At 39.0% G+C, this 26,474-nt stretch overlaps 1 protein-coding gene across 2 annotated transcripts in view; it reads right to left on the minus strand.

The window, feature by feature from the left end:
- The window catches only part of LOC124161924 (polycystic kidney disease and receptor for egg jelly-related protein-like), a 241,807-nt gene that overhangs the window by 28,435 nt on the left and 186,898 nt on the right, over positions 1 to 26,474 (minus strand). For both annotated transcript variants that reach the window (XM_046538185.1, XM_046538186.1), the window contains exons 30-33: positions 21,063 to 21,245; positions 18,088 to 18,308; positions 13,968 to 14,122; positions 11,408 to 11,542 (exon numbers count right to left, since the gene is read on the minus strand). In XM_046538185.1, coding sequence (XP_046394141.1) covers positions 11,408 to 11,542; positions 13,968 to 14,122; positions 18,088 to 18,308; positions 21,063 to 21,245 — 694 coding nt within the window. The remainder of the gene's footprint in view (positions 1 to 11,407; positions 11,543 to 13,967; positions 14,123 to 18,087; positions 18,309 to 21,062; positions 21,246 to 26,474) is intronic.

Consider the following 26,474-nt stretch of genomic DNA (forward strand, 5'->3'; position numbering starts at 1 on the left):
TACCCTCCATTGAGGGTACAGGAAGGATAGGTGTACCCTTCCTGTACCCTTCAGCAAGGGTACATGAAAGGTATTTTAGAACATTGGTGGGTACGCCCTCTCCTTCCTGGAGGGTACGGGAAGGGTTTGGCCAGCCTCAATGAAGGGTACAGGAAGGGTAGGATAAAATAAAAACTAAAAATCCATAAATTAACATAAAAATTAAAAAAATCGCTAAGCAACTAAATTAAACGAATGGGGATGAGTTGCAACAGTGATTTCTAAAGTTATAGGGTATAAAAAAAATTAGCCTTCACGTGGTCTTGAACCCAGGACCTACATATTACAGGATCACGAACTACAGATTTAACAACCTCAGCTATCGACGTACTTGACAAGAATACTTTCTCAACGGAACTCATACTCCAAAATCTTAAGATGAGAATCGCACCCGGGCCTATGTGGAAGAAAGCTGTGACTTTTTTCAACCACACCTATTTCGTTTCAGAAAATAAGATCGGCATTCTAATACTGAACATCACTCTAGCGATGTCTCATTGTCAGCCACACAAATAGGTTACATCCTAAAACGTGAATGGAAGAACTTCTAAATGAGCTTTTTTCACACAATTACAGAAACTATTGTGTACAGTGGCGTAGTCAGGAATTTCGTTTGGGGGGGGGGGGGGTCCAAAACCAGGTGGGAAAAGTTTTGAAAAAGAGGATAGTGAGTATTGGAATTCAACTTATTCAAACACTTTTCATAATCGAAAAAACTTCAATAGTCAAAGAAATATTTTTTAAATTCATTATTTTTCAATATTTTGATTTCTATTATGAAGGAAAATGATTGTGTTTTTATACTTCGGAGGGGCGGAGGGTCCGAACCCTCCGGACCCCACCCCTGGATACGCCACTGAATATGTATATTATTGTTTTCCTTAAGGAAATTTTAAAGATTAGTTGTGTAGCCCGTCTATCTTTGCTTTCAAAGACTGCTTACGTTCTTGTACGGAACTCAATACTCTTTAGCAGGTGAAAGTAGCTAAGGAGACTCTTTCAGGATATGTTTTCTTCAGTTATAAATGCTAAGTCCCAAGGAAGGGTAAACGAAGGATTTTTCTCTCCTTCCCTTACCCTTCATGGTGGGTAGAGGAAGGGTACACGGATGGTAAGGGAAGGAGTTCCAAGGAAGGGTACACGAAGGATTTTTCTCTCCTTCCCTTACCCTTAATGGTGGGTAGGGCGTGGGTTGTGCAAGGGTAACTACCCACCATGAAGGATGCCACCCTTCCTGTACCCACCATGGTGGAGTTTATTTTTGTCAGGGTTACAATCATTTAAATCATTTCTGCATCTAGTTAATGAATCTCTGAGACTTGGAATTTTTCCAAATCCGCTCAAAGTGTCTAAGATTGTGCCCTCTTATAAGAATAAAGGTAATATTGATGATTTGAATAACTATAGGCCAATTGCACTGCAAAACGCATTTTCCAAAATTTTAGAAAAAATAGTCTACTTAAGATTTGTATCATTTTTAGATAAACATAACCTACTTTCTAGCAATCAACATGGGTTTACAAAAGGAAAATCCACAGTTACTGCTATTACTCATGCAATTGATAAAATACTGGTATCCATTGATAAGAGAAATGAAACTATGGCTTTATTCTATGATTTTACTAAAGTATTTGATCTTGTAAATCATGACCAGCCATTGATTAAACTTTATAGATTGGGCATTAGGGGTATTCCGCATCAATGGATAAAATCATATCTACACAATAGATCTCAGGTGGTGACCATTAAATTTGATGGAGTCAAATATACTTCAACTGCTTGTCATTCAACAGTGGGTGTTCCACAAGGATCAACTCTTGGTCCACTGTTATTTTTATTATATGTAAATGACCTTTCATCATCCTTATCTTCTAATCACAATAATACACCAGTTTTGTATGCTGATGACACGACAGTGTCATCCAATTCTGAACAATCATTGATTGACCAAGCTTAGTTAATTTCAAATGAGATCAGTGAATGGTCAAAGGATAACTTTTTTATTATTAACCCAAACAAAAGCAATTTAATGCACTTTAAGACTAGTGGCCCACCATCAGAAAACATCAGTGTAAGTCTGAACAGTAAACCTATTGATCAAGTGGATAACTGTAAATTCTTAGGAATACATCTGGATTACAAAATGTCCAGGGCAGACCACATTGTATACATCCAGAGATGGGCAAAATACATGTCAAATGTATTTTAGATACAAAATACAAATTACTTTTAAAATCTGTATTTCAAATACAAAATACAAATTACTTATAAAAATTGTATTTTCGATACTAAATACAAATGTAATTTCAAAATACTCTATTAAAATACGAAATACATGCCTTCACCGAAGTTCTTACCTAATAAAAAATTAAAATAAATTCAAATATGAACTATTTTTAGAATGAGAGGCTCAAGCATTCTTGCAACGTATCTATAGGAAACTGGCAATTAGACCATTATCCATGGCGAAATGTCTTAAATAAAATGGAGAAAAATGTCTCCTGCACCTTTGGGAACAGCGTCAGATTCTACAAGTCCCCTCCACAAATTACTCAATGCAAACCTTCGTTTCGCAAAATACTCCACACGTGACTACGTTTTGCAAGTATACAAGGGCCTACGGGTGTTACAGAAGTAAATTAAGGGGCAATATATTGTCCCATATATGACAGGCTAATACAGACTCATTCGGGATCCCTGCCATCTCGTCGCACGCTCTTTCTACTTATGCACAAAAACATTGTATGTATTTTGATTTTGAATGTATTTTAAAAATACAAACTACTCTTTAGATGTATTTTCGTTACAAAATACAAAATACTCTCAGAAAATGTATTTCCGATACAAATTACAAACTACAAAAGTATCGAAAATACGTATTTCAAATACAAGTATTTTCGATACTGCCCATCTCTGTATACATGAGCGGCAAACTTAGTTCTACACGTTACTTGCTGAGACAGCTCAGTTCCACAGTGGAAAGGAAAACTTTACTAAACCTATATTACAGTGACTTTTATTCACATGTTACTTACAGTGTAATTTTCTGGGGATCAACTTATAAATCCATTAAAATATTTTGTCTACAAAAACGGGCCATGAGAATAATTGCTCATAAAGGCTATAGGTCTCCCAGTAGACCAATATTTAAAGAATTGCTTGTACTACCTATTCCGTGTGTATATATATTGTTAACTGTTATGTATGTAAAGAATAACCTCAAAAATTTCACTTTGAATAACATTGTACATAGTCATTACACTAGGTCACAAAGTGATATTCATCACAATTTTGTACGCACCAGAGTTACTAAAATGGGGCCCAAAGAAATGGGCATCAAACTTTTTAACAAATTACCGACAGATATTAAAAATGTGAATAATGTTAATTTGTTTAAAGCCAAGTTGAAAAAACTACTTCTGGCTAAAATGTATTATTCAGTTGATGAATACTTTGACGATGCATTTTAACTCTTTATGTAAATATGTTAACAGGTAATTATTCCTGATTAATTATGTATATCTGTATTTTTCTGTATTTACATGTATCATTGACGTTCCTTATATCTTGTCCATTACTAATGTACTAGATCGTTGGGCAAATAAAGATATTATTATTATCATTATTTACACACATCAGGATGCAACCTGCTATGCTTGGAAATGAAAATAGGTCTCAATCTCCGGATAAACTAATGACTGAATTTTGATATTCCTCACGCGAGTTCCCCCATTTTTAGTCACTTTCTCATTGAATACTGACTGCATTTCGCCCGCAAATCTTTCAGCTGCGATGAGGTGGATTTTGCACTTCCTTGCGATAGTTTCACGTCACAGTAAACCCACGTGGCTCTCTTTATGTCAGTGAAAAGGTTTCCACGCAATGAAAGACATTTTTATCATTGTATCATTAAATTAAATTGCAACTGCGTAATCTGCAACACAATAAACAATGTTAAGAACAACATTAGCATCACATGCGACGAGTGTTACTTCTTTCAGGAACAGAACAAGATGACCACTCAGCAAGAGGAAGGGGTGGGTAGCAGAGGCGTGTGAAGGAAAGATGGAGGGGAAGAAGCGTTATCCTCTCAAGCAACGATACTGTGAATGAGGGAGTCCAGGACGAACATGTGAAATCTTGCTATTTTGTGACGTTGTTGCCTTCAAAGCGGAGCTGGTCGACTTATGTGATATATATCGTTGGCGTTTCAGGGCTGTTTCTTCTTGTTTGACAGTACTAATGTCATGCCTGTTTCTTTGAAAATTGTGCTGCTCGGAAAATGTTGAATATTGGTATAGTCTTGTTTTAACTAAAAAACTTTGTTTTAACCTTTTCCCTACTATACACGTATATATACGTGTGGACGTTTCCTGACCCGTGAGACGACGGCCGTTTATTTACGTGTGAGAATTTCCTGGCCAGGAGAACGAAAGCCGTATATATACGTTTTCTAGCTCTCTCCCTTTTAGGATGGTCGCGGGTTTACGACATCTTTGTTTCGGGACCCAAACCTGCGGGGTTTAGGATTTACCCTCGGAATCCGGGAGCAGGTACCCGGACCCCTCGTCCTTTATAACCCCTCTTAGCGGTAAGGGACAGCGGTCATTCAATTGTTTATCCAGTCAGGTTTCGAAATAAATATTTGTTCATTTCTCAAGAAAAATAAACTAAGAATTGAATTACTTGTGTTTTGAGCAGCGTTTACAATTTTTAAACGAGTTTCTACGATAAATATTAACTTATATCTCGAGTTATGTATAAACATCAAAATGGAACTTTGTTGCTGCATTAAATATGTTAATAATGGCCTTAGAACTTCGTTTAAAATTTGACTATGCAGAAAAAAATGAGGAATCATATTCAAAGTCTGCAATTTATGTGCAAGCAACAATTATCCATTTGCTAAATACATACATATAAGCAATAAATAAGTTGACTGCGAACAAATGCCGCAGGTGTGGTCGTAAACCCGGAAAGGAGAGAGCACAACCACTCTCGGAGTCCAAGATAATACGAGGTCCCGGCGTGAAGGGGTCGAAAAAGGTTCAGCGAGACCCTTCTTAATGAATGCCCTCCAAAAATTCTCCATATCACGAGAAAGAAGAGTCTCTTGGGGCCCAGTACAGCAGTCATGCTAAGACGAAAACTCCGCCGTCTCGAAAGGGTTAATCAATTAGAGCTCAAAAAAACCTAAATGTGTTAGAAATGTGATGCATGTGGTCTAATTTTTTAAAAATCTCATGCACATTATTCAATTGCCGAAAAGTATCGAGTCATCTTCGGGTCCAGTGCCTGTCACCTGCCTTGATTTGTTCTCCAGAAATTGAAGCAGGTGCGATGAAACAGATCAGTTGGTGAGATAGGGTACGGATGAAACACACTTCCATTGTTCTCGTATAACTTGATATTTTCCTTTCCTATCAACCTTTCACAGCATGTTACATAAGTTGCTGCATATTCCAATGTCCCTTGCCAAGTTCAATGAGGAATTAAACACAATTAAATTAATTGCTAAAAATAACGGATACAACAAACAGTTAATAGATAGCTTATATCAGAAACAATTAAAAAAACAAGCAGTGGGAGAAATTTATGGATCCCGAACGCGACAAGAATCCACGGCCAAGTGGCGTAGAATCCTTTTTTTAAAGGACATCGGGCCGAAGATTTACAAAAAGGAGCCTAAGAATAAAATTAAAGTTGCGTTTTACAATAAATCCAACCTCAGGAACATTCTTTCCCTCACAAAAGATCCCATCCCAAGAGAAGAAAGGAATGGGGAGTATAGGTTAAAATGTGAATGCAACGGTGTTGGGCAAACGGGGCGACAATTTCAAGAGCGGGTGAAAGAACATCAAGCCTGCCCGAGAAATAAAAAGACTACTTCACAATTTGCTATATAATTGTTAGATGAAAATCATCGAAGTGATTTTGTATTTGAAATGCTTCATTACGAACCTAAAGGACCTAGATTACACGCTTTGGAACAAATGGAAATTTTGCAGCACGTACGTTCCAATGACAACATTGTAAACAAATTTTTGTATGACTCCCACCCCCCTCTTTTAAGCCTCCCACTCCTAAATTCCTGGGCTAATGACACGACAAACTCTTCGGCCTCTCTCTCACCTGAACCATTCCCCCTCCACCTGCCATGCCCTCCCTAAGGGAGCCTCCTCCCCCTAACTTCTTTCATACCATATGACCAAGTTTTTTTTTTCCCCTCCCTCTTTTCTGTTGACCAATCCGTTCAACCTAATTACCTTCCTCCCTACCCCTCCTAGCCTGGTATAAAAGGATGTGATGGACCTCTGTAGAGTTCACCTGATGATGACGTCTAACGTTGAAACCATGGTCGTGAATAAATATAAATGTGAAAGCACAAAGTTCTTCTTTTTTAATTTAATTGATATTTTCCATCGAAGGTAATGATTTATGGACTGTGTGGTCTCGGAAACGAAAAAATCTTAGAGGCATTGGGTGATGGAGTGTCAAGGGTGTTTTTTTTAAAATATGTGACGTAGTCACTTTTGACTTGGTTTTTATCCTCTGCCATTGAGATTCTCCCGATGGTCGTTCAATCTATTTGTAAGAGTCACACTATGTGCCTGTCATATTTTCCTGCAAAATTTTCTGTAGTTGAAATTCTGTTGTATAACCCCTACAAGAGCTATTAAACAAAATGACTGTTCATGAGTAGGACAAGCATCATAGTGCAACGGGGTATGCAAAGAGAGGATCGGAACTCTTTCTACTCCCTCTTATGGGACACTGCCTTCACTGAAGCATAAATTTAAAATTTCGGATCAAGATCCGATGCCTTCCGCAAATTTGGATCCTGAGTATCCGATGAAGGGCAATGTCCATGGATATTTGGATCCGAAGTATCCAATCCGACCACCCCTAGTCTAAATGCAATAAGGGTTAATAAAAAAATTATTGTGGAAAAAGCTAATGCACATTTTCTTTTTTATAACCTTTACCATCAATTCAAGAAGTAGGTAACACTCAATGTCTATGTTTATTTAAAACCACTGACGACAGGACAAGAATCGAATGCTCATTAAATGACATAGAAATGATCTTTAAACAGCCTCTTACAATAGGCACTGTATTTCCCTACAGTATGTATCTAATTCAAGGAATCTTCAAGTGTACTCACGGTCTGAAAAATTTTCCAATCTCCCTTTTCCTTCTCAACTAAAGGAATGTAGTTACCCGCCTCTCAGTTGTGGATCTATACGGTGGGGGTATAAGGGGGCTATAGCCCTCCCCCCAATTTACACTAGATAGAATGGCAATTTTTTTCGGACCCCCAACACTTCTGGGAGTTCACCCCATAATTAGCCCCCTAGTCCCTCTCCTGGATCCTCTACTGCCATCTCTCAAATGTAATCCCTTAACCCTTTCGAGACGGCGGAGTTTTCGTCTTTGCATAACTGCTGTACTGAGCCCCAACAGACTCTTCTTTCTCGTGGTACGGAGCATTTTTGGAGGACATTCATTAAGAAGGGTCTCGCTGAACCTTTTTCGACCCCTCCACGGAGGGACTTTGCACTATCTCGGACTCCGAGAGTAGTTGTGCTCCCTCCTTTCCGGGGTTATGACCATACCTGCGGCATTGGTTCGTAGTCAACTTATGTATTGCTTATATGTATTTTGCAAATGGATAATTGTTGCTTGCACGTAAATTACAGACTTTGAATTGAATTCCTCATTTTTATCTGAGCATTGTCAAATTTTAAACGAAGTTCTAAGGCCATTATTAACGTATTTAACGCAGCAACAATTTCCATGTTGATGTCTATACATAACTCGAGATATAAGTTAATACATTTTAACTAAATACAATGCTATGCTATCAATGACATGAAACTTGCAGCTTCGTTTTGTAGACAGGATAACAGAGGGGGAGGTGTTGCAATTTATTGCAAACCTTCCTTGTCTTTTTCATGCAAGAAGACGAAACATAACATTGAAAAAGTCCATGAATGTGCATCAGTAATCTTAAGAGCATATAAACTCTGTCTAGGGGTGATTGTGACGTATAGATCTCCAAGTGCCTCTTTCATCTCTTTCTTACAGGAATTCAGTGACACAATTCAATTTGTGCTAAGTTGTAATGTTAACTACCTAATAATCCTTGGTGATTTTAACATTGATTTAAAAAGTCCCTCTATCCAACGTGAAGAACTTGGTGCCCTGTTTCAATCTTTTGGCTTAGCAGTAATTAACGATGTCCCCACGAGGGTAACTTCTCAATCTTCTACTCTTATCGACCTAGTTGTAACTAACTTACCAAATAAGAGGATTTTGTGTAATACCATATTTAGTCATATGTCTGACCATTGTGTCCTTGATATTGAGGTGAAGCTTGATGATTTTAAATCTACTGCACCAATATATATTACTAAACGTTTTTATAATGATAGCAGCGTTGATGAATTTCTTAAGAGTTTGGCATGCGTAATTTGGGAGGATGAGAATTACATTTCTGATGTTGATATTAAATTTAACTCCTTCCTTAACAAATTTTTATTAAATTTTAACCATTCCTTTCCTTTAAAAACAGTAAAGTCTACCTGTAAAAGGAAAAATGTCAAATTCACGTCGGAGCTGATGGACATGAGTATTAGAGTAAGAGATTTACATCGTCAATGTAAATTTTCTGATCCATCTCTTTATAATGAGTATAAAGTACTTCTGCACAATTATAAAACTCAAATCAAGGAGTTTAAGAAAAATTATTACAGCCAGTGTATCTCCTTATCTAATAATTCATGCAAAGCAGCATGGAATGTTATTAAGCAGCAGACGAATAATAAACCCACCCAACAGTCGCCACCTTTCATAAAGTTTAAGGATATTGCTGTTTCAAAGCCCGAAAACATAGCAAATTATTTTAATAAACAGTTCTGTCAAGTTAATGATGATAGCATTCCATCCACTATCAAAGCGATGAGTACTTCTGCCTCAATATTTCTTTTTCCCTCAGATCCTGCCGAGGTTGAAGATGTCATAAAATCTCTCGCTAATAAATGGTCTGCCGGAAGTGATGGGGTACCTATGCCTATTATTAAGCTAGCTGCTAAAATTATTTCTACCCCTCTATCGGATATCTTCAATTTATCAATCTGCAATGGCCACTTTCCGACAAATTTAAAATTTTCTGTGTTATGCCCAATTCATAAAAAGGGATCTTTGAGTGACTCAAATAACTATAGACCCATAGCACTACTTTCTGTTTTCTCGAAAATCTTTGAAAAACTCTTTTACAACCGTATCATTGTCTATCTGTGTAAATTTAATTTATTGAATCTCTCCCAACATGGCTTTATTAAAGGCAAGTCAACTATGTCTGCTGTTTTTCAGCTTGTTAATGACATTATCTTAGGTCTTGCCAACCAGAAAGCAATTATTGGTATTTTTTATGATTTAACAAAGGCATTTGATACTGTTAACCATTGCATATTGTACAGTAAACTTGTCCAAATCGGAATTAATGGCAATGCTTTAGCCTGGATAAAATCCTATTTAACTAATCGTAAGCAGGTAGTGCAATTAAACACTAATTGTAGTGGTGATGTTAATCAGAACTACTCAGATGTCCTTATTTCAAATTGTGGAGTGCCCCAAGGATCTATTCTAGGGCCACTATTATTCATCATTTTTATTAACGACTTACCATCTCATTTGCATCAGAGTAAAGTCATTTTATATGCTGATGATGCTACTACTCTGAGTTTTGGTAATAAGACAGGGGAGGTGATTGATATGGCACGCTCATCAGTAGCACAGATGATTGACTGGTGTAAAAGTAATAACTTAAAATTGAATGGAAATAAAACATGTTTTTTAAATTTCCATCACAAAATTAGTCCTCCAGAAACGAGTCCTCTACTTAAGACTAATTCATCAACAGCCATTCAGCAGTCTAGCTCTACAAATTTTTTAGGGTTGAAATTAACTGAAAACCTTGATTGGCAATATCATATTGAGGATTTAGTTAGCAAAATGGCAACGGGAATATATATGATTCGCAAATTGGCTCCAACTACTTCATTAGAAATACTGAAATTGATATATTATGCCAAAATTCATTCTCACTTGGCTTATTGTGTAGTTTTATGGGGAAACACAAGTGCTGCTGCTAGAGCATTCTCTATGCAAAAAAGAGCCTTGAAAGTTATGGCAAATGTGTCCATCAGGTCTCCTGGAAAGCCATTATTTCTAAAATATAAAATAATGACACTACCAAGTATGTACATTTTTTACTGTGCATTATTTGTAAAAAAGAACCCTACCTTATTTTTACCAAACTCCTCGGTTCATGCCTATCTGACCCGTGGGAGTGAAAATATACATATTTTACAACAATTATGTGCCAAAAGAGGTCCACATCACTCTGCCTCGCTTATTTTTAACAAATTGCCTACGAGTATAAAACATATTTCAAATATTAATGTTTTTAAGACAGAATTAAAAAATTTTTTACAGCCTAAGGGTTATTATAATGTAAATGAATTCTTGTCTGATAGTTCATGACAACATGTATGTTTTGATGTTCTATGTCACATGTTCTATGTCTGTTCTATGTCTGTTCTATGTCTCCCTGACAATGTTCTATGTCACCTGTTTGACCCATGGAACAATAAAGATATTATTATTATTATTATTATATATCGTAGAAATTCGTTTAAAAATTGTAAACGCTGCTCAAAACACAAGTAATTCAATTCTTAGTTTATTTTTCTTGAGAAATGAACAAATATTTATTTCGAAACCTGACTGGATAAACAATTGAATGACCGCTGTCCCTTACCGCTAAGAGGGGTTATAAAGGATGAGGGGTCCGGGTACCTGCTCCCGGATTCCGAGGGTAAATCCTAAACCCTGCAGGTTTGGGTCCCGAAACAAAGATGTCGTAAACCCGCGACCATCCTAAAAGGGAGAGAGCTAGAAAACGTATATATACGGCTTTCGTTCTCCTGGCCAGGAAATTCTCACACGTAAATAAACGGCCGTCGTCTCGCAGGTCAGGAAACGTCCACAAGTATACATATGTGTATAGTAGGGAAAAGGTTAAAAACATGAAACTTTTCCACTCCTCTCGGATCCTTTCCTAGCTTGCAAAGACCTCTAATGGATTTTTTACAACGCCGGGCACTAGTTCAGTGGTACACACTTACATCCCTAAATGAGGGTGAAGCTTGGCTTCATTTCCACATTGGCATTAATTCAGCACACAGAAATTTTCTGACTTTGAGTGGGTAGCTTTCTTATGACATAAATGTAACCCTATTACCCCCCCAAGAGGGGAATGGGTAGATTAATGCATATGCTGGACAGAACATATGCAAATTACCTATAATATACATTCCATCATTTTCATCAGGATCAAAGCAATTCCACATCTTTTCGACTCTTTCATCGAGCAGCACTGGACTTGGAGGTGTCCAGTGGGGTCCATAACGGCACACACTCCCCTGCATCACTCCCCCTGCAACACACACAAAGCCATTACGTATATCCCATAAGAATGATGTTTAAAAATCTCTTACATTTTTTCAGATTCGCATTCACACGAGTCGCTACAGGAGAAAGTACAAACATAATTACAGATAGAAGTTTAAACAAAGAGACAGGAACATAAACACACAACGATGACATAGTGGTGGTGTGGAGATGGAATGAATGCCAAAAACATGTGGAAAAATTTCACCTCGACCGGGAATTGAACCACGGACCTTCAGCTTACCAGACCACCGAGCTATCGAGGCTGCTCTTATCTCCAATGTTTTTGACGGGGAGTTAATGCAACCAGTTTCATAAGTGAGGTTCCACTGTACATACATGATTACAGATAGAAGTTGAATCATATTTAGTAGAACCTCACTTATGAAACTTTCAGCAGGGAACCAAAAAAAGTTTTATAAGTGAGGAAGTTTCATATGTGAGGTTTTTCGGTATTTAGCATGAAATCCTTTCCTCTAGGGGCTGGTTTGTTTCCAGGATGTAATTACTCATTTGGAGGCAAGAAATTGAAGCCTAATAATCCTAATTATTCACAAGCAACATCACAGATGATATGTTACTTCAAGAGAAACACAACTTTGCATTCCTGAACAACATTACCCACGGTTGAACGTCTTGATCAAATTGCTAGCATTTGTCTCTAAGCCGCAGGGCTATCATACTGGAGGAATTTCGGAATGATGATACTAAATGTTCACAGAGAAGCCAATTTTCAAAAAAAGTTGTCTCATTAACAGCAGTTTTCAGGAAATTCATTTCACCATCTAAAGACAAACCCAAGATTGGAGATTGAAGAAATGAGATATCTGAGGAAAGTCATCCAAATTAACGCCATAATTAGGGAGCAAAATTTCACCAATACATCACGAAGGCTTCACATCCTGTGGGCCTGAGTTCAAGTCCTGGCAGGGGCAGAAACTTTTCGGAGATGATTGTATCCCTGCTTGAGAGTAGTGTGGAGGGAACGTCAATTGCAAGACACTGTCTGGCAAATGAGACGTTAAGCCTTGGTTAAGCCTATCGTCATTACAACCTGACTAATTTCAACAGGGTGTCTATCCTCCCTCCCTTACCTTGCGGTGAAAATGACCCCAGCTACATACCAGTTACCTCCCTCTAAATACCATACCATAGATAATACGGAGCACACAGCACCTGGCAGTGGCGTAAGTATGGGGGGGATAATAATGAAGGAATAGACCCCCCCACAAAGCCTCAGAGAAATGATAAAAATTTTTAAAACAATAGGGTGATTTCCTATTATTTTTTTTTATTTTTTTTTATTGCCTAAATAGAAAGATTATTATTCCTGGAGTATGCATTTCACACTTTAAGATTTTTAAATGATGATATCTATTTTTCACGATTAAATGAAAAGTGAAAAATTTCAAGCGTGCGAAAACGCGACAGCTACGTATTAATGCTGGGAAAAGCCCAAGTGACGTCGTTCTGGTTCCCATGGCCGCTAGTGAGGTGACCTTGGGGTGAGGCTTAGAGCGCTGATATGACGCAGGATGCTATCAGGTAGCAGAGTGCCTTGCTAGCAGGTAGCGCTTGGCTTAAATAAGTATTATTAATATTAAACTAAGGAAACTTTCCGACCATAGGCAATTTTAATAAATGATTATTAAGAGATGTTTTCCTTAGCTCTGTGCCTGATGCATGCATTGGTGATCTCAGACGATGTAAAACTCCTATCTGCTGGTACAGAAACTAGGTCCCTGTTACGTCACGTGGAGTGGCATCGCATGGGCGCCAATCTGGCCTTTTTCAAATGCGGTTAAAATTGACCATTAACATTTGTCTGAACTGGGATTTCTATAACCAAATAATTTGTAATTGAATACACTAATGTTAGGCAAGGAATCGCCATCAATGCCTTTCGTTTTCTTTGATGAAGGATACTACTCTATTGTCTGGTTTGGATATACAGCAACTGCATCTGCTTAAAGTTAAATTTTAAGAGCCAAAAATATGTAAAATATATTTTAGGGCAAATCATTTTTTTTTTCCCCGGAATCCCCATTGCCTCGTGGGGCGGGGGAGGGGGGGGGGAGGGGGCAGGTACTACCAACCCACCTAAACGCATATTCCTAGTTATGCCACTGGCACCCGGGATATTCTGTAACTAAGATTTTTCCAGTGCTTAGATCACTTCTTTTAAGTGAGCAATTGAAGTAGCCACGTAACTGCCGTCAGTGACCAATTAAAGCAGCCATAAGCCCAGAGATACATGAATTTGAACTCTGACTGCGGCTACTAAAGAAAGCAAAGGCTAACTGTGAAATAGAAAATACAGCATCCCTGCATGGGTACATCAATTTGACAATAAGTCTCTGACACCAAATTGAGTCTACAAACAGCAACACAGAAATGAAGAAAAACGAAACCTTGTGAAGTCCGCCACTGCCGAAGACGTGGGATTCCGAGGAGTTTAGAAGGAAGATGTGAGGTCCAGCCTTCATCCTCGTCAAATGGAAGACCACCGTACCCAGAACTGGCGTGTAATGCAGGAAGAGCCGTCTCATTCAGGTACTCAAATACACTGAAGAACAGAGAACATTTAAAATTACCATAATGGTCAAACAAAATTGATTGTGAACCACTACCACTGCCCTCCCATCCATAGCTGGGATTAATGACTTAAAAAATTAATAAAGAAAATTTAACATTAAATATGTAGTCAACTATTAACATTAACTCTAATACGGGCAACATATTTTTCTGACATAATAGGGCAAGGTGAGTCCAATGGGTTCTTTTAACTTTTGCTTTTAATTTAATTTGCTTTTAAACTATTAAACAGTGAAAAATATTACTTTTCACATCAATTTGTACATATTGTGCACCTTAGAATCAATTAAATAAAATTGATTATTATTTGTTAAACAAAAGTTTTACATTACTTATTAATTTCATACATAGTCAAACAGCGAGTACAGTGGACTCTTTTGACTAATTGTTTCTGTTTTCACTGCATAAAACACCAAATATTTATCATTACATGTACATAGTGATAATTTTACATTATTTTGACAATTCACACCAAATATGTATTTGTAAAATGCACATTACTTTTTACATTTCGTGCAAACAGAGTCACCTTGCCCGGATTTGTGGGAATTCAGGGGAAAAAATTATTTTTTATAATTTAATTATATAAGTTACTTTGATTCCGAAAGAAGTTTGAATTACTCTAATTTATAGGAAATATACCATTAGAAGAAGTAAAAAAATTATAACATGCTGACATTTCAATAACATAATAATATTCACAAAATGTGATGCGATGAGTCCAAGAGACTCACCTTGCCCGTATTAGGGTTAATGGATACTCTTCAAAAAAGTTAACTTTTAATTTTAATTCATTAAAGTTTCCATTAACTAATTCAAAACCAAATCCACTTAGTTTCATTTATTAAATTTTGGTGAATGTAGATGTTTCATATTTGGCAAAAAATGTCAACAATGGGGAAAATAAAACGGTATCCAACATAGCAGGGTGATTGTAAAAGAATAGAAAGTAAAGGCCCCGGTGAAAAAGTGCAAGCACAAGAAAGGATGAGTGGATTGTCCTCCCCAGTTTCAGAATCAGACTGAGACGCAGGGCTGGCCCTAGCAGGTGCGGGGCGAGGGACGAACCTTCAGTGCGGGGCCCTTCACCTAAAATATTAAACTCTATACCCCATCTACAAACTCGAGCATTTTGAAACCCTACCACTCTCTGGCTAAGTATGTGTTCCCCTCCCAAATACAGACTTCGTATTTAAGCCATTATGATACCATCACGCAGTTGAGTTCAAAATAGTATAATACAAATAAAATTTATAATTATATTTATTCATAAAATTATACATAATGTAAAATAAACATAAAAAGCACGCTTTTTCAATAGGTACGTATTTTTACAAGTTAGAATATGAAAGTTAACTAGTTGTAAGCCTATAAAAATTACTGTATTATTATTCCTTTTTCATAATATTATTTTTTGTCTAGCACGGAATTAACAATACAGTAATAGCTGAAATTGCATTTTCAAAACTATCGTATATTTTAATTTTTTTTTCACGAACCCGGGGCCCGGGGCAAAGGGTCGCCCCACCCTAAGGCCAGCCCTGCTCCCCAGTTTCAGAATCAGACGGAGACCACACAAGACCACTCAAAGACAATGTCTGCGGTGGCTCCAATACCTCATTGGCAATATCATGCCATCCATTTCAGAGGGTTGAACATGAGGAAGGGAGTCACCAAACGCCTATGGCTGGTAACAAGGGGAAGGGTGTCATTCAAAGTGATGCACTTGACAAATTCCTGTCGTCAACACAATGGAGTGGCCATAAAAATTCTGGTACACACCCCCAGACCAAGAAGCATTGTCCTGTAGGCAGGGTAGGATCCAGGATTTCTTTCTGGGGGGGAAAGGGGGGGGGCACAAGCAAGGCCTTATCCAGGATTTTGTTCTAGGGGGGGCACAAGGACACCTCGTAATACAAAATGAACGCAAGGATAATGGGACCGTATTAAAAATCTTACATATTTTTTAAGGGTCTGGGGGGGGGGGGTTTCCAACTTGACTAATTACTCATGAATAATGGCCCCACTAATTTGAACTCTACTTGAATTGAAAATTTAATGTTCACATAGCTCTAATCTCAACCATTGATAACATCAAAGCAAAAGGGTGGTTTCCCATTTGTTTAAATTGCCTAAATTGAAAGATTATTACACCTGGAGTACATATTTCGCCCTTTTAGATTTTTAAATGACGATATTTATTTTTTGCAATTAAATAAAAAGGGAAAATTTTCAAGCGCCCAAAAACACGATGGCTAAGGATGAATGCCGGGAAAAGCCCATGTGACATCATTCTGGTTCCAGCTGGCACCGCGTGAGGCCACCGTGGAGCGAGACTATGAGTGCCGCTACGATGCAGGCTGGTAGCACGTAGCAGAGTACCCTGCTAGCAGATAGTGCTTGGCTTTAATAAGGACTATTAATACCCTATCAAACGAAGGAAACTTTCTGAGGATAGGCAATTTTAATAGGTGATTATTAAGAGATGTTTCCCTGAACTCTGTGCCTCATGCATGCATTGGTAATCTCAGACGATGTAAAACTCCTGACAACTCATATAGCATCTGGGTCCCTGTGACGTCACGTGGAGTGGCATCTCATGGGTGCCAATCTGGCCTTTTTCAAATGAGGCTAAAATTGACCGTTGACATTTGTCCAAACTGAGAGTTCTAAAGCCAAATAATTTGTATAATATGAATACACTAATGATGGGTAACGTAGGTATCACAATCGATGCCTTTCGTTTTCTTTAATGAAGGAAACTACCCTATTAATATACAAACGTACTCCCAAGGAGCGAAAAAATTGTGGTTTGCTAGATAATGATTAAGTCTGATGCACAGTATGTAATCTGGTCACTCTCTCAAATGAAATGATTTCATTCACTCAGGGAGTGCCTTTATTTTGGTGTCAGGAGGAAATGTCTGCAACTCCATTGAAATTGATACAAATCAAGGTATGTATGTATTGTCGTGAACTTGAAAGAACACGATGCTAGGGGGTTCGGTACGTAGCTCGAGGTAGACAGGAATCTTAATTCTCAGAGGCAGTCATCATAAAAGAATACACACCCAATTCTTAAGTAAAGTCCATTTAATGACAACTAATATAAATACATCTTAAACTTAGGTTTTAGCTCACTCGTCAAAATACATAGTGGCAGACGGCTGAGGAATAGGCGGCGAGAAGGTGGATCGGCTGATGCTTGGTGAAGACGGGGTCTTGTGGCTCTGGGCGTCGGCTGACGGTCGGTCGCACAGGTAACAGCGTTTCAGCGTTCTAACTGAGAGTGAGTCTCTTTGGCGTGTCTCTGATTTTACCAATACATAGTGGAACCCTCTCTGGAATATTCCACGGGTCGGACGACACGTGTAAAAGAATAAATGCGTAGTTTCCCACGACCTTTTAAAAGTCAACCGTATTCTATATAAATTCATTACCCATGATGGCATGGGTTAGATTGACGTCAGAGGCAAGTGTTGAGTGTTTCACGGATGCTAGCCGGATATTGTGGTCTCGTGGTTTATGATAGGCGTCGGCAATTTCAAAGGGTAAGCGAAGAAATAATGAGCGCCGTGACGAGAGAATACGCAAGGCGAATCTTTTAGAAATAGCACTTAACCTCAGGGGTCCTTTATCTGTGGGAACTGTCAATTATTGTCAGAGCAACAGCTGGATCATGATAGTATGATTAAATAAAGATGAATTTGTATTATGCACTCCAACCACACCCAAGAGTAAAGGGAAAACCTGTTCTGACCAAACCAGAAATTTCACTGTCCAACACATTGATCTCTGGTAATACAGTGCAGTGGCTGCTGTTATGTGCATTACTCTATTTGAAACAATATTCTCACATTTAGACCTTCTGGACAATTTTATGATTTTCTTGCAGAGGTTTTCATAAAACAGAGAATGAAAAACATCATGACTTACTGGTCATACTCAGCAATAGTCTCCAACTTGCGCCTAGATTCTGCCATTTTATTGAGACCAGAGATTATAATCTTCTCCAACATGTTGGCATTATCCCAAGCTAGAGGATCGCAAGTATTGTATGTAACTACATACAGTGAAATAATAAAAAATATCAGAGCCATGATATCCAAGAAGCGAGAGCATGTTTCTCTCCATTTTCTTTCCTCAGAGGCTAACATCTACAAAAAATATAAAGGATAGAAAAGTGATTCAGAAATTAAATCTTCTTTTGCCATGGTGGGAAGAATGTTAGGGGAGTAGGGAAGGGGGAAGAAGGGAATTGAATTTATACGTAGATAGAATGGAAGCAAAAAGGTCTTATTGTGAAAACTGTTTGTGGCTTCATCTGGTGGAAACCTAACATAATAATAAATCAAAAGCTACTGGAAATTTTCCACAAATACTTTTAATTTCACTTCTCGACCATTTTAAATGCATACATTTTGTGTAATCTTTGGGTGACCTCCTCCCAAAACATTTTGTTTAAACACCATGGAGGGGACGGAAGCAAGTAGGGAGAGCCTAAGGGAAAGGGGGAGATGGGAGAAGGCTGGGGGAAATATCAGTCAAGGGTTCCACAAAATAATTAAAAAAAAACACACAGGAAACTCTAGCTGTTGGACTGAGGTGCCATTGAGCAGCCCTTGAAAGTCCGCAAAGGAGGAAGTTCAGCTGTTTCAAAAGTTTCCCACTAAAGGTCTAATCCTTCCAAGTCTTTGGTGAGCACAGGGGGCAGTGGAAGAGGAAGGAACACACCAGGTGGGTCAAGATCATTTAGCAACACACCATTGGCCGCCCAGAACTAACAATTGAATTCCTTGCAATCAGCAATGAGTTATCAGGCATGTAATGGTAAAAAAGACCACTCTGAAAAATGAGTGATTACTCAAGGTGAGTATCTACATCTAAGTGGTCATGTTCAAGAAGAAATTCCATAGCTGGAGCACTCCCTCCCCACGTGTCAGACCTTGATCTTGGAGAGACGGACGTCCACGGTCCCACTAGCTTCCTACACCCTTTGAACTCATTCCTCTATCTTGCATGGATTACCTATTAATTCTGTAAAGCCAAGGATATAAGATGCATGCAGTGAAAATTTGATGTTTGCATATGCTACACTGAATACTTTTCCAAGGGAATGCTCTCATTAGAGCACATCTAGAAATAAATCAATATTGTAGTCCTAAACTATCTTCCAAAGCTCCAGTGAGAAGACCCGCAGTGGATTAGAATCCCCCCCACTTGTTTTCACCCACGGGAGGTGCCACGCAACTGACCTCGTTAATCCCATTCACTGTCATTTGGGCAGCAAAGGATGAGTCACCTGTACAATCCAACATAACCTAACAAACCTTTCAGCTATGAATCCGCAAGCCAAATCATCTGATGCTGCCATGCGGCATTCCATCATTATCTCGGCAGTCACAAGAACACGGAGGCACAGTGCCATCATATCAGCACCAAGTCCTGGTGATGGCGAGCATTCGTCACACATTTTTATTATTCTTAATGGTTTACACAAGAAGGGCCAAAAGTCTCCTTAAACATGAGTGAGGTCTCATGTGTTTCTGTGAACAACAGTGCCACAAAGTACCAGACATTCAGGCGTGATATCACTTCCATCTGCATCAAACTTAGCATCGGTCCCAGGCGAGGAAAAAAGATGGATTATGATATCAGCGAATTGTAGAGGAGACTTTCTTACTTTACTTAGAGATAACTTTCATTTTTCTGCCAAAAAGCCAAAGTCCCTCACCCTATTTTTCTCCTCTTTCAAATAACACGGTCCATAAAACATTAGCTTTTTCAAGAAAAATATCAAGTTACAATCCTGAACCATAGAAGAGTGTTTCATCCCCCCCATCTCACCAACTGACCTTTTTGGGTCTACCTGCTTCAATGCTCCCTTTTTCTGGATGCCTACTACGTACTAGGTGCGTCACCTGTTGGTGTCTAACAACAGCTTTCGGCAATGAGATTCAAGAAAGGATGGGACCAATCACGACGCATTTCTGACAGTATTTAATTTTTTTGAGCTCTCATTGATCGACTCAAAGCTTTCTAGTTACAACAAGGCAAGACCAATATTTAACAAGAGTCGTAAAAGCACTATTTCCAAATAAAAAAGTGTACCATGCGTGCACTTAAATAAGATGAGGACTGGAAACACAAACTGCATAAATTACGTAGCTTGCCCGGTTTTGCCTTGAAAGCAATGACATCACCAAATTGCAACTTCGAACATGTTCGTCCCTTGACTCCCTGGTTGCTTGAAAGACGGAGGGAGCACACTTTGTTACATTGAGGTATTGTTTCTGCTTTAAGGAAATTTCATAATACTTATTTCTTTTTATTAATATGCAGACTCCTTCCCCTCCACCTCTGCTTCACGCACTTCTGTTGCTCATGCACTGCTGCTAGTATGGACTACCTGAATCCTATTCCCTTAAATCTGACTCTTTCTGTCATGACGGCCATTAGTTCACTTGACTTCAGGTTGAGAGTGCTGTCGTCAAGGCATTCAACCCCTTATGTTTACCCTATCTCCATGATTGATACTTAAGAGATGGGCAATATCACCTTCAGTGATGCAACAAACAGAAACCTCTAAGTAACAAACTTCCCAATAATACATTCAATGCATGGCATGGTTTTATAACCACTCCCTACGACAGATCCAAATTGGTTTTCTTGATTCACAAGCATATTCAAGCAGTTATTCTGGGTGAAATTGGGTCCAATTGGCTTGCAAGCAAAAAGTTGGACACATTAATAGGCATATATTTATATGAGAGAATAAAGATTCGAAATTGCTTCTTGCATTGCATATGCAAAGAAACTTTGCCATTAAAACTTTGTTACATTGAGGTATTGTTTCTGCTTTAAGGAAATTTCATAATGCTTATTTCTTTTTATTAATATGCACATTGTACCTGAAGCTTTTGCATAGTCAGCGGTGGATCTCCTCTTAGCCAATGTCTCCGTATTGAAGGCAAGGTAGTTTCACCATCTGAACTCATTAAGTTTGATCGATGAATGCCCTTATTCAAGAGCTGATCCGGAGTATTTTTAGCCAATGGATTTTTCTTTAAATATTCCTCCCCAGGGCCTGTGAGCTGTAACATATTTAATAACAAAAAATTTTAGGATTCAAACTATAATGTAAGTCTTCAAAAAAATACTTCACTTTAACTAAAAGGACATTTCTTGAAAACACGCCTTTAAATTTATAATGAATAAAAAGTATTTTCACATAAATATTCATAAAGTTTCACGGCAGCAAGGTTGGCAGGGTCCTCAGGTTTGTCAACATGCAAAATCCTTGCTGAGATTTATCACCATCATCAGTAGCAGCAATCAAGAAAGAAGCATAGACGATCAAGAAGATGGATAAGAAGAAGGCAGAAATAAATGTAGGGATGTGGAATGTGAGGACAATGAAGATGGCAGGGAAGCTAGAAGACATCAAAAGGGAGGATAGATATCTTAGGATTATGTGAAGTGAGGTGGAAGGACTATTGGAGTGATGGGTATAGGGTTGTACATAGTGGTGGGGAGGAAAGTCAATGAGGGCTAGTAGGCTGTCCCAAAAAAAAACATTTTTTTAAAATTTCAAAATCAGCAACCGGATTTCGAAGACCCTCGGGTATACAAGGATAGGCAAAAAATTTTTTTTTTTTAATTTCAAATAATTAGACAGCGAGAGGGGCCTAAATACCAACACCCTTAATTTGTCATACCATTTCGTGAAAACTGTCAAAATAAGGGTAATCAGGGTAAGTTATGACCCATAGGGCTTACATTTCATCAGTTTTTATGTATCTTTCACCATTTAGGCTTTGCGGCCCGCACAGCCTGGTGCCAAGAGTGGTGTTAAGCGATGCGGCTTGCACGTCGCAGCACAACAGATGGCTGAGGCCATCCCCTCCCCTCCCCCTCACCCACAGTCACCCATCATGTTCACATGCTTCAGTGACTCTCTCTCTCTCAAATTCGGATTTTGAACTCGTTTTGTAGATCTTTCTTCAATCTTAACTTTGTTTAGGAAAATCGTCACAAATTTGTTAATTTTTGAAAATAATGTGAGAAAATTATTCACTAAAGCCAGGTTTCAGTTGAACTGACTCTATCTCCGTACCCTCTTTTATCATTTTTCGAATTTGGGAAACAATCTGAAGCAAATATTTCTTATGTTCTTTGTCTTTATTAGTACTGGTATTGAATTTTGTGATTAGGGCCACCACGGCTGAGGCAGTCTCCCTCCCCTCCCCACCCTCCTCATTTACGGTCGCTCCTCCAGCAGAAGCTTTTCCCTCGTTCCCTGGCCTATCATTTTTGAAGCCAGAGCAAAAGTGGGAGGAATGATGTTCAAACCGGGTAGGTTTGTGGATAATCAAACATTGATTAGCCAGTAAGAAAGGGGACTGCAGGCTCCAGCGAATACTTTATAGGAGCTTTGCATAGAGTATGGGATGAGGCCAATCATAAGAAGACCAAGGTAATGTGGTTTTGAAAAGCATCACAAACGAGGAATGTGAGACTCAAGATAAAAGTAGGTGGGGAAAAACTTGAGCAGGTAGGGCAATGAAACTACTTAGGCAGCACATTAGAGGAAAACGGATACAGTGGTAAGGACATCAGGAAGATAATTGTGCTAGCAAAGGAGGCATTCATGAACAAGAAGGAGCTTCTGAGAGGTTTGCTGTGTAAGAATTTACAGAAAAGGTTAGTGAAGAGTCTCATTGGAGTGTAAGGCTTTACGGTGCAGAAACGTAGACAGTTAGGAAGGAGGATGAGAAAAGACTGGAGGCATTCGAGATGTGGGTGTGGTTAGGAATGGAGAAGGTGAAGTGGACAGAGAGGAAAAGGAATGGCGAAGTGCTGGACATGGTGGGTGAGGAGAGGCAGCTTTCAGATGAAATACAGAGGAGACGGTAAGGATGGAGCGAGTGCTGAGGAGGGAGGGGATGTTGAAAACGGTGTTAGAGGGTAGAATGTTAGGTAAACAAGGGAGGGGAAGGAAGAGAATAGGATTTTTAGATAGTATGAAAGAGAGTGGGCCTTATTCTGAATTGAAGAGGGAAGTGCTTGAGGGAAGGGGTGTAACTAATTTTGAGTTGGATTTTGGTGTGACAACTGATGGGAGGAGGACAATGAAGCGGGCAATAATGAGCGGCAGAGGGGAATGGATCAATTGCTGTTGACCGTGCGGGAGGGAGTGTACAGGGGAGTTGGATTATAAAAGTTGTGGCGTGCAATGTGTCTTTGCTCCCGAGTTTGTTTATAAAGTGTAATAACAATATTGTGAAGTTTGAAGAGGAAATAAAAAACGTTACAAGGGATTTTCTCAGAATGCTTCCTAACTACTCCTTGGAAATCTACCTTACTCGGCAGAATACAAACTATAATACACAAACAAATATGTATATTGAGTGCAAATTGAAGCAAAATCATTTATAAATGGACATGATATTTAATGAACATAAAATTATTTCCAGTGTCCAATAGGAGCAAACAATGAAAGATTTAAATGTGCCTATATCCACAAGCTATTATGCTAAGGCATACCTAATAGGTCAGTTTATAAGTCGAAGTAGATTTCAGCGACATAGGGTGCCAGGCATTAAAAATTTAAAAAACTATTAAGAGGACATTGACATACATGGTATCTCCATGCAACAATTACGAGATTCTTTCAGAAAAAAATAAAAGGGGAGAGACTAAGTTGGAGCTCTCAATGAAGTGGGAAAAGATGAAATATAAAGAAGATGTGCCATAAAACGATAAGAAATAGACAAACAGGTATGTAATCAATTCTTCCAATGGTGTTTTAATTATCGAAAATTCAGGGTGGTCTTCAGATGGAGTTGGGACATAGTGGGGGGAATGCTACTGATGCGGTACCTATTGCACGGTCTGCCATTTTTTTTCAGTTGCCATGGATCATTGGACTGGAGAGAATCACATCTTCGCATGCAAAGCATTTCATCAAAACGGTGGAAGCTTTGCACAATCATGAAGGTCTTTTCATCATTTTAACATATGAATGATGACGACTGGAATATATATCATGCTGAAGTAAAGATAATAATTTAGCACACATTTCTTGTGTGATGAGACAAGTAGAAAACTGTAGGATAATATAAATCCCAAGATTATACTCTAGGAATAATGAATGCACCTATCAGAGTGCCGTAAATGGGTATGTAAAATACTTAAAAATAGGGCAATATGCATTGACGGTGTTTGATATTATTGTGTTAAAGGCATTATCTGGAAGGTTAGTTAGCAGGCAACTTTTAGAATCCTATTTCAGACATAAACTGATTTCGTTTCTTACTTACACATGCATTGCAATGCAGATACATCTCAGTATTTTTTAGTACAAACCAGACTACTTAGACTATCGACCTCAGGCTACTATCAGGGTGAGAATCGCATAAATGGGAAACTTTTCCTTCACCTTGCGTTCTTGCACCGTGAGTCAGGGAAGTCACAAAGAATTTAAGAATAGATAAGAATGCCTCAACAAAACTTAAGGCCCTTTCGAGGCACAGAAGGCATGGGCAATATATCTTCAATTCCTCAATATTGATCTTTAAGAGGTTTGTGTCAAATAACATTACAGCTTAATCTGTATTAAATATCAACTGTATTGTGCATCATGTCTTATGGGAAATTATTAAAATGAAACTATACTGTATTATATATGGCTTATATTTTTCTATTGAATTTTGTATGTTTTATTATGCAATGGGATTGTTTTATTCCTCTATATGTATAACTTATGATATGACCCAATTGTATTAATAATAAATACTGCACCTCATTTAAAATAAAATTTAAAGAGGAACAATATATAAGTTATTATAATATTTTAATGGGGTAAGTATGGTTTCCAAGAAGGTAAAGGCATTAATGCGGCCCATGCTAGTTTCGTTGAAAAGATTATGATTTCTTGGGATTCACATGAGTATTCGGTTCACATGAGTATTAGGTCCTTGGGCGAACGAAACCAGGAACACGCTTTATCGATAAGCAGGTATGGTGGTGGAATGAAGACGTGCAACGCATCGTCAAAGAAAAGAAGATGGCCTTCAAGAAGTGGCGCGAGACAAACCATATTGTGGACTATGAACAATACCGCACAAAGAAATCTATGCCACGCCATGAAAATATTCGAAAGAGTGATTGATGCTAGGCTCAGACACATTGTTCACATCACACCCAACCAGTGTGGATTTGTAAAGGGGACTGGCACAACAGATGCAATACACGCAGCTAGACTGCTCTTGGAGAGGCACCGAGAGAAGAACAAGCCAGTGCATATGTCTTTCCTTGATCTGGAGAAGGCCTTCGATCGCGTGCCATACGACCTTATCTGGCATGCCCTCAGATCTCACGACGCCCCTGAAGTCTACGTGTCATGGGTGAAGCTTTTCTACACCAACGTCACCAGCTCCGTCCGTTGCCCATCAGGAATATCACCGCCTTTCCCAATCACTGTTGGCGTCCACCAAGGATCGGCCCTCTCTCCGCTCCTTTTCATCCTGTGCATGGACACAATCACGGCCTGTCTCCAAGAATCGCATCCTAGGTCACTACTGTTCGCCGATGATGTCTTCCTTGCCAGCACCACCAGACCCGAATTACAGCAGCGAACTCTACTATGGAAGGTACGACTCGACAACTATGGGTTGCGATTAAACATCAAGAAGACTGAGTACATGGAGTGTGGGCCTCAAACCGATGGCACGATCAGCATCGACGGCGACGACCTTGAAAAGGTCGAGAAGTTTAAATATTTGGGCTCTGTCATCAGCAACGATGGAAGCACAACCGCCAACACACGAGCTCGAATCAATGCAACATGGCTGAAATGGCGCCAAGTGACTGGCGAATTGTGCGACCGTCGAATGCCCGAACGATTCAGGGCCAAAGTATACAAGACCGTAGTCCGCCCAGTGGCCCTATATGGAGCAGAATGTTGGCCAGCCACAGCAAATCAAGAACAGGCCATGCATGTCATGGAAATGAGGATGCTGCGATGGATCCTAGGCATCTCCCGCCTGGATCACATCAGGAATGAAGACATTCGGAAAAGAATGGGAGTTGCATCGATCACAGACAAGATGCGGGAGGCTCGACTGCGGTGGTATGGGCATGTGGTGCGTAGTGATGAGAACTCCGTGGCCAAAACAGCAATGCGGCTGAGTACTGAAGGACGCCGACCACGAGGACGACCAAAGATGCGCTGGCTCGACAAAATTAAGGCGGACATGAAGACCATCAACGCCACGTCAGTAGACGCCCTGGATCGAGCCAAGTGGAGAAGGCTTTGTTGA

Source organism: Ischnura elegans, chromosome 7 (genome assembly GCF_921293095.1).
Source record: "Ischnura elegans chromosome 7, ioIscEleg1.1, whole genome shotgun sequence".
NCBI classification, from domain to species: Eukaryota; Metazoa; Arthropoda; class Insecta; order Odonata; family Coenagrionidae; genus Ischnura; species Ischnura elegans.